Below are 8,399 nucleotides of genomic sequence, written 5' to 3'. Positions count from 1 at the left end.
CCCCCACCGGGTCTCTCCCCCGCCCCCCATCACCCACGACTATAATTTGCTTTTACTTCCGTCGTTATCTGTGACAGCGGGGAGAAGGGCCTCCCGAATTGTCTATAAACACAGCGCTGCTTCTCTGCGCCAGGACCGAGCAGCAGGGGCGGCCGGGGTAGCGACGGGGGAGGGGGGAGTTTAAGAGAGAGAGACCTAGAGAGGTAGGGGACGGGGCCCTAACTCTAACGACTATCTTGTCCCCCACCCTTGGGCTCCCGCTCCCTTCACCAGTCGATTGACGCCAGGAAAAAAAGGAGCCGCACAGTGAAAAAGTGGGTAACATCAGATTACGCTTCAACCGACAATAAGTTTGATTTCCTCTTACCCACGAGGGGCGCGCGCGCTTTCCCTTGCGTGTGTATATAGCTGACATGGCCAATTGGGCGGCCAATCGATCGTTTGTTTTCCAAACTTCCGACGGACTGAGAGAGTATCAACAAGTCGGATCACGCTGCGTAATTCATGACTCCCCCCCCCCCCTCTCTGCGGCGCACGCCGGCGCACGCCACACGCCGCGTGAGCCGGAATCTATTCCACAAACAAGTCGATCGATGCCTCAAACTCACCGCAAGCGGCGACCAGCGGATCAGGGCAGAGGTTCCCGACGAGGCTCTCGTCGAGGAAGCGACCGCCGATGAGGCGCCCGCCGTGGAGGCTCCCGCCCTGGAGGTTGCCAGCGGGGAGGCTGCCGCCAAGGAGACTCCGGACGTAGAGACCCCCGCCGAGGTTCCGCCACAGGCGACGCACCGCGGGGCCATGCCTACAGACAGGGATTTCGTAGAGAAAATTGCCTATCTTTCCAGGTGGCTCACTAGAAATGCCAGTATCAGGGCGATTGCCTGCGCCACGGGCTCCAGGCGCTGCCACCTCCTCTCCCCTGCCACGGCTCCATACGGAGCACCGGGGTTCGGTTGTTTCATGCGCTGACGCCTCTCGCTCAAAAATTGTGACTCGACCTAAGTCGAGCCCCCCATACCCTGCCCTTTCCACTTCCCCGCTCTCCCACGGGGGCCGAATCACCCTATTCAAATGGGGGCTGTTCCGGACAATTTAGGGGGTGCTAGACGCGCGATTCACGCCAAGTTCCCAGAGGAGAAGCACGGAGCGGGGGCGGGGGGCAACGGACTCCGCCGCCAGCCGCGCTGCGCCGCGCTGGGCCGGCTTTGGCAAGAGGCGCACTTCTCATGAAGCGCGATAGCTTTTCAGCATAACGCGCGTAAGGTTGAAAGGAGGGGGGGGGCGGAGGGCGAGGAGATGAGATGAGGCCAGTTTACAGTAAAAGAGATCGCAGGCTCTTGCGTTAGCCTCCTCAGCGCCGGTAGTGAGGCCCGTGATCGGGGGAGACGGTGGAGGCGCCACCAGGCCGGGTCTGGAGCCAGAGGGGAGGGGGGGGGGGGAACACCCACAGGCTCTTCTCGGCCTGCGGCGCACCAATCTGAATCGCAATGCAAGCGGCGGAGTGCACGCCGCGCCGCACTTTGCCTACCCCCGGACCCCCGCGCACTGCCACGCCTCTTGCACCGTACACTAACTCGCGGTGGCATAAGCCCCCCACGGGTGTCCCGGGGAGGCTGCGGGCGCGGGGTGCACCCGCTGTGGGGTGGGGGGCCGTGGGGGCTGAGAGGGCCTGAGCCTCGTGAGTGTCATCATAAACACAGATGAGTGGGGGGGTTCGCGATGGCGCGCCGGGCAGGGCCCCACTTGTGTGGCCGTCCTGTCCCGCCCTGCACCCGCACCGCCCCACATCGCTGACCAACGGCCGAAGGGGAGAAGACTAACGCGTTAGGGCTGTGGGCGTTATGGCTTACTGCGTGAACTCCGGAAGGAGCCCCGAAAAGTCTAGTGGATGACGGGGAGCTGGGGCCAGCTGGGTCACTGTCTCCGTGGTGAGCTGCGTGAGCTGCAGGTTGGCGCCGGGTCGATGAATCGTTTGGAAACACCAAGAAGTACTTCCCCACCCATCGAATTTTCCACAAACAGACACCTGACGAGAGTACCTAGAGCCACAGAAGGTCAGTGAGTGGTTTCACACAGTTTAAAACATAAATAATAAGACGCCTGCTTTTGAAAAGGCAGGGGGGTGGAGAGCGAAGAAAAGAACAGAACCATAAAGAAACAAATAAAGAAATAAGTGCTTTTCCCGATTGGCATTCTTTTCCTCTTTTAAAACCCTGTCTGAATCGCCTACACAAACTGGTGTAATTACTTACAGAAATGACACAAAGGCACACCACACACAACAACCATAAAACAAAACAAAAATTCCAAAAATATTTGAGGAAGAATTAATATTCTGGTCAGCTAAAGCCTTGTCATTATTCAAGTAAAGTCCAATGTGACAGAGATATAGGGTTAATGTATGCCATTGAAAACAATGGTGTGAAAATTGTGCATGTGTTAGTCTAGATAAAAACGGTCAAACCAACATTCAAAACAGTTCTTTTAATTAATCCCTCTCCCAGGCTCTTTGCAAAAGAAGAGAAACAGATTGCCATCATAATCAACATAAGAGTTTGGTATTGAACACAACAAACACTTATTTCAAAAAAAAATATTTTGGGAAATAATATTGAGGAATTAACAATATTGTGCAGTAATAAACTTATACAAAAACCATATCATAAGACGTGTAACTAGACACAATTTTAATTATTAAACTGTAGCTTTTTGGAGTACAATGTAATCAGTTTCAACGTGACGTTGTAGCAATCAGAGAACCGGGATTGTTTTCAGTAAGAAGAAGTTAACAAACAGAATAAATTTAAAGCTCACATGGAACAACATTATGAAACAAACTATATTGTTTGAGAGGATTTGTTAATTGTGTCTTTAACAGACAACTAAACATGAAAAACTCACTTTAGCCATTTTCATTTTTTAACCTTCGAAATTCGTCTCTTTTTATGCCTAAATTTGGCCTAGCCAGATGAAGATTGCTAACCTTCTATTCGACGTCCGTCCAAAGTAAAGGAGTTGAGATACTTGACCACCTAACCCTCTCTGCAACTTTGTAGTTGTACGTAAACACATAGTGGATTTAGTCTCGTGAGGAGAGTCATCTGAGAGTCGTCTCACAATGAAGAGCCTCATATGTTTTCGACCAATCACTATCCTCAAAAACCTCTGATCGTGAGGCGAGTAACCTCACGAGACCAATAATCACCCACAGAAAGAGAAACCACACAAACTCACTCAAATATCACAAGATATCAGAACGGATAAATATCGGGTGCGGATGAGAAATTCATTCAAATCACGGAGGGCTGCCTATCCTCTGGGCTATTGACAAGCGCAAGTGACGCCGCGTCACTGTTTGCAGCTAACAGGTTGTGAACGATATTTTTTAGACGAGAGACGCCACTCTCTCTAGCATTAAAAGCGATTTAGAGTGTTGGCGATCCCGAGTTTAGTGGTCGCGTCTCCGCTAAAAAACAACGTTTCTCAGGCCACGAAATTTCTAGTCAAAATTAAACCATCACCGTCGATTCACCAATCCGTGTTTGCGCACCCCACAATCTACGCAGTTTCAGGAGTCTCAGGACAATTTTTGTTACTAGCCACCCACTCGGGTCCGTGATTATGTCAGCGCCTTGCAAATCTGTGGCCCAAAGTGTATCTCTCACAGCGACCTCTCGACCTCTGACCTCTCACTAAAGGAACCCCAAAGAATTTATCGCTATATTTTGATATATTGTTCCCCGCACTTCAAAACGCACAATTAGGTAGGCTATATGTTAAGTGAAAAAAAAAAATTCTTCACACTAAAAATTTACGCGACTGCGTAGAATGGATCGCGCCCTGGAACTTAAGCCCGTATGTCGATTCTATGGCTCTGTCGGTAGCGCGCCCGCCCGTGACGTCAGGGGTCAGAGGCTCGACTCGGCTCTGGGACTGCGGTTTGACTCAGGGCGAAAGCGGGCCGTGTGAGTTCCCCTTTCCTTGGCACCTTGCTGTGGTGGTGGAATCGTTTATAAGTCCAAGAATATGGCTGTAAAGGAGCTCCGTGACCTGTGGTTGGTCCCGGGTTGGTCAGTATAGTTTAGCAAACGTACACGTCAACCCTGTCACAAACCCCGGGGAGTGTGTTCTGACCACTGTGTGGCTGATCCCGTTCCGAACTCCGAAGTCGCTCCGCTGCCGCGGGATGAGGAAAGTACTCCCCCCATTTTTATTTTATTTCTGTCGGAGTGGGAGGAGGGGCGTGATCATTTAGCGTCGGAAAGGTCGAACGGACTTTTGTCTTTTGTCTGAAGTCGGTTCCGACGAAGCTGCCTGTGGCCATGTCAGTTGTAGCTGTAGCTAGTTGTTTTCAACTGCGCAGCAACAAGCAGAGGCGTCGTAAGTGAGGGATTGAAAAACTTTTTCGGTTTATTTTTCCTAAGCTTAACACAGTACAAATCTTATAACTAATAGTGAAAGACGCACATCACAGACGAATACACCACATAATTAACAACTATTTAAGTTTTCGGAAGCGCAGGGGCAGCTGCTCAGTTAACGATATAATGAAGGCCATTTTGTTAATCTTGAGTTCCGCCTCCGATCGCGGGGTGTTTTCAGCCAGGCACACCTCGTAGTTCAGAAGGGTTTTGCTGACCACAGACTTGACGCTCATGTCCGCAAAGCGGCTCCCTGGAAAGATGTCAAGAGACGGCGTATTTATATCGTGAACCAGTTATGTGCTTGTAGCTTCATTGATTATGCGTTCCGAAGCCTTACCAATGCATGCTCGCGGCCCAGCTCCAAAGGGGATGAAAGCCAGCTTGTTAAGGTTGTCAGAGTTGCTTGGCGAAAAGCGCTCCGGGTCGTAGGTCTCCGGATCCTGCCAGATGTCTGGGTCGCGCTGGATGGAGAAGCTCGGGATGAACACCAAGGTGCCCTTCTCGATCTGCACGTCGGTGCCCGGGAGCGTGTAGTCTTCGGAGGCCACTCGGTCCATCCACGGCATCACGGGCCACAGGCGCAGCGTCTCTGCAGCAGGCAGGCGCAACAGTGGACTCAGAACCGTTCGTGCCGATGGACAATTATCGTGGGAAATAAAGCTGCCAATCAATCATGAGTCTTCGAAGACTCGAAGCCACTCTCACCTTTAAACACCATGTCGAGGTAGCGGAGCTCGTGCATCGTCTCGTAACTTAGGTTGCCGCCGTCCTTTTCACGGGCCTCGAGCAGCTCGGCGCGCAGCTTGTCCTGCACCTCAGGGTTGAGTGCCAGCTGCCACAGGGTGAACATGACGGTGGCGGCCGAGGTCTCGGAGCCCGCGAACAACATGGAATAGACCTGGGACTCGAAGAGCTCCTGCGGCACTGCGGACAGGAGATAGTGGCAGTGAGGAAAGAACGTCAACAAGAACGAGAGCGGAAAACGACGGATAAAAGAAAAGATTTGTTAAACGAGGGTGCGAGGTTAAGAGTTTTTGAGTTTACAATTTAGCTGACTGTAAAGGCAAATGGGCTTCTATTGCGAGGCTGTAGACAGTATGTTCCCCTGACAGTTAGTGAGCCACTATCCCTTACAGGTGCACTTGGGGCAGGCCGTCGCTTTGCCAGCTAAAGGGTCTCACCTCCGTTCTTCCTCATCGACAGCAGGTTGTCGAAGATGTCCCGGTTGGCGAGCGGCTCACGCTCCCGGTGCTCGCTGGACTCGCGTAGAATGTCCCGGATCACGGCGGTGCGCCACTCCTTGAGCATCGACACACCCGACGTACCCAGCACGTGGTAGGCAAAGTTAGAGAACATGAGCGCGGACGAGGCGACTCCCTCTAGGGCGCCGAAGCGGAAAGCACCCTCCACAGCGTTGAGGAAGGGCGAACGGCCTTCTTCCAGGAGGCAGTTGGACTCCACGCCGAAAGCGCACTGCCCGATGACGTCGATGCCGTAGAATGAGCACAGCGGGTTAACGGCGACATCACCGTCTGCAACAACGTCAAGGTACGGTCACTGTGAGAAGAACAACCCGGCGGTGGCACGGGACGTAGACAGGAAGGCGTACTTACTCTTATCCTTCTTCTTCTCTATGGCTTCCAGGAACCTCTCGCCAACGGCATTGACCTGCGGGTACATGGTCTTTAGCCGGCCGCTGCTGAAGGCGGGTGTCATTTTGACACGGATCGACTTCCATTCTTGGTCCATCAGGCAAAACATGAAGTTGCTCAACGACTTGTCGTAACGCGCGTCGGGGCTTAGCTTGTGGTTGGTGAAGACGTGGAAGTCCTGGGCGAGGAGAGAGTTTTTAGGGCAGGGACAGGCGTACACTACTGCGCAGACCGTGTGGGGCAGAGCTCGAACTTTCGGCACTCGCAGTTTGCCTGCACCGCCCGTATCACATGGATAGGGTGAGCGATGCCGAGCGGCTCTAACGGTCTCGGCCGGGCCATGTGCCGAGAGTAGCATATGGTAGCATCATGGTAGCATCGTGCTACGTTCGGCACATGGGCTGGCCGACCACCGGAGCAGCTCACTCTGCTTTATCACAGGTTGTGCTACAGTAGGTGCTCTGCCCTCGACCTACCTTGACTGTGATGTGCTTGATAGCCTCGATGTCCTTGATCAGGAGCACGGGGCTGGACCCCGCGTAAAAGCCGACGTAAGGCTGGCCGGGGAACATCTTGTAGATGCGGTCAAAGTTCTGGTAGAGCGGCTCTAGCTGCAGCAGCGATCGCAGGCAGTGGCCCACCAGCGGCAGCGGCCACGACGGCGACGGGATGCCCTTGCGGCTCCAGGTGCCAAACTGGCTGCAGGACAGCGCTGCCAGCAGCAGCACCAGCGCCAGCACGACGCCCAGCAGCACGAGGATCACGGCCATGCTGCGGACAGGCGTGAACCAAGTCAGCCGCCCAGTATCCCACTTGAGCGGTGGCGCGGCTTACGGACACCCCCGCAGCAGTGCTATCGTTATTCAGATAGTGCGGGCTGCGGAGCGTAAAGCTCCCACTTTCGCGGTGCGATGGGAAACAAAACTGATGAGAGTCCCAGATTAGAACAGCAAAAAACGTTTGCTAGATTTGTATATGCTGAGATACTAAATTTCTTTTGCAGGTGTAGCAAACATTTGTCTTGAGCAGCAAACTTGTTTGCTGTGACCACAGTTGCGAATCTAATTTGCCAAATAAGTAGCAAAGTAGTTTTGTTACTATAGTCACTGCAAACTTGGTTGTTTGCTTTGTCGCCAAAAATGTTTCTGCTGCGAAAGGTTTGCTTAGTCGGCAAAAATGATGCTGCTGCGAAAGGAAAGGGTTGCTGCCACAGCAAACAACAAAACTTGCCTTTGAAACGAAATGTCCTTTTTAAGTATGTGTACAGAATATAGCAGATCGTGTATTATTAAAATTACATACGGCAGCAGAAAGAAACGTCACTGTTTGTCTCTCTAGACAAAGCTACACGCTACACTTGTACTGTACAACAGCTGGTACGAATACAGGTCCATCATGTAAACACGCAAAGGCTTCAAGGCCTACCCACTTAGCCTGAGGCGATAAAGCCCACATCATTTTGCCATGTAAAGCCAAAACTTACGAGTAGACGATAGACGACACACCAAAATATCGCAGTTTTCACAATTCTTACTTCATTTTCATTTTGAAAGATAATTGGCTGGTCGATAGAGGTGATTAGTAAAAAGCGAATTCTTGTCTTTTTATCTATCTGTTCGCCCGTCTGCTGTCTGTTCCATACAAGATCTCGAGAACGCGACAAAATAGAGACTTAAACTTTCAGGGTCATTTTCTGCTCTATCAACAGACAGACCTGGGCTGGGCACTGTATTTGCACATTTGGCTGACCCCCCCAATAAACGTCAATAACGCACAAAAAACTTTAAAAGAGTTAGAAGAACGTTCGTCGTACGAAAGGAAACGAGTAGGCAAACCCGCAACACTGGAGTGTACCCGGACCATCGAGCGGGAAAAACGAAGGTAGGGCTGAAAGAATTTTTTGCGTTTTCGATGCCATTTCAAATAAGCACACCTAGAAAGGTTATTAAACGACCTGTAGGTTCTAAATAGTAATACCTACAGACATTTTCGTGTCATACAAACTATAGAGCACGAATCACGGTAAAATGTTGGTATCGAACCTCGAGTTTTTCGGCAGATATGGCAAATTAAATTTCTTGTTTTTGCTTCGATTTTCCTATGATTAAACCGAATATTTTCCCTGAAAACCCAAAACAGTAGAAAATTCCCACGTGATCAGTTCAACAAATCACGCCCACAACGGAAATTGCACTTTTTTCACCTTCTGCTTTTACATACACTGCTGGAACGGCCTGATAGTAATCTGTCAGTCTAACAATTTGACTGCTAGCGCAATTTCCTTTTGAGCCATCTTGTAACCAAACAAACACTCCCATCTACA

General features: G+C 51.3%; 1 protein-coding gene across 1 annotated transcript in view; it reads right to left on the bottom strand.

Annotated features, from left to right (window-relative positions):
• Positions 1-4,385: 4,385 nt before the first annotated feature.
• Positions 4,386-8,399, bottom strand: part of LOC113217700 (cytochrome P450 6k1) — a 5,005-nt gene continuing 991 nt past the window's right edge. The window contains exons 2-7 of the mRNA XM_026437714.2: positions 6,553-6,847; positions 6,038-6,254; positions 5,606-5,956; positions 5,130-5,348; positions 4,762-5,013; positions 4,386-4,674 (exon numbers count right to left, since the gene is read on the bottom strand). Coding sequence (XP_026293499.1) covers positions 4,499-4,674; positions 4,762-5,013; positions 5,130-5,348; positions 5,606-5,956; positions 6,038-6,254; positions 6,553-6,846 — 1,509 coding nt within the window. The 5' untranslated portion in view covers position 6,847 and the 3' untranslated portion in view covers positions 4,386-4,498. The remainder of the gene's footprint in view (positions 4,675-4,761; positions 5,014-5,129; positions 5,349-5,605; positions 5,957-6,037; positions 6,255-6,552; positions 6,848-8,399) is intronic.

Source organism: Frankliniella occidentalis, unplaced genomic scaffold (assembly GCF_000697945.3).
Source record: "Frankliniella occidentalis isolate FOCC.00 unplaced genomic scaffold, Focc_3.1 Scaffold46, whole genome shotgun sequence".
Lineage (NCBI taxonomy): Eukaryota > Metazoa > Arthropoda > Insecta > Thysanoptera > Thripidae > Frankliniella > Frankliniella occidentalis.
This window is presented reverse-complemented; position numbering and strand designations above follow the sequence as displayed.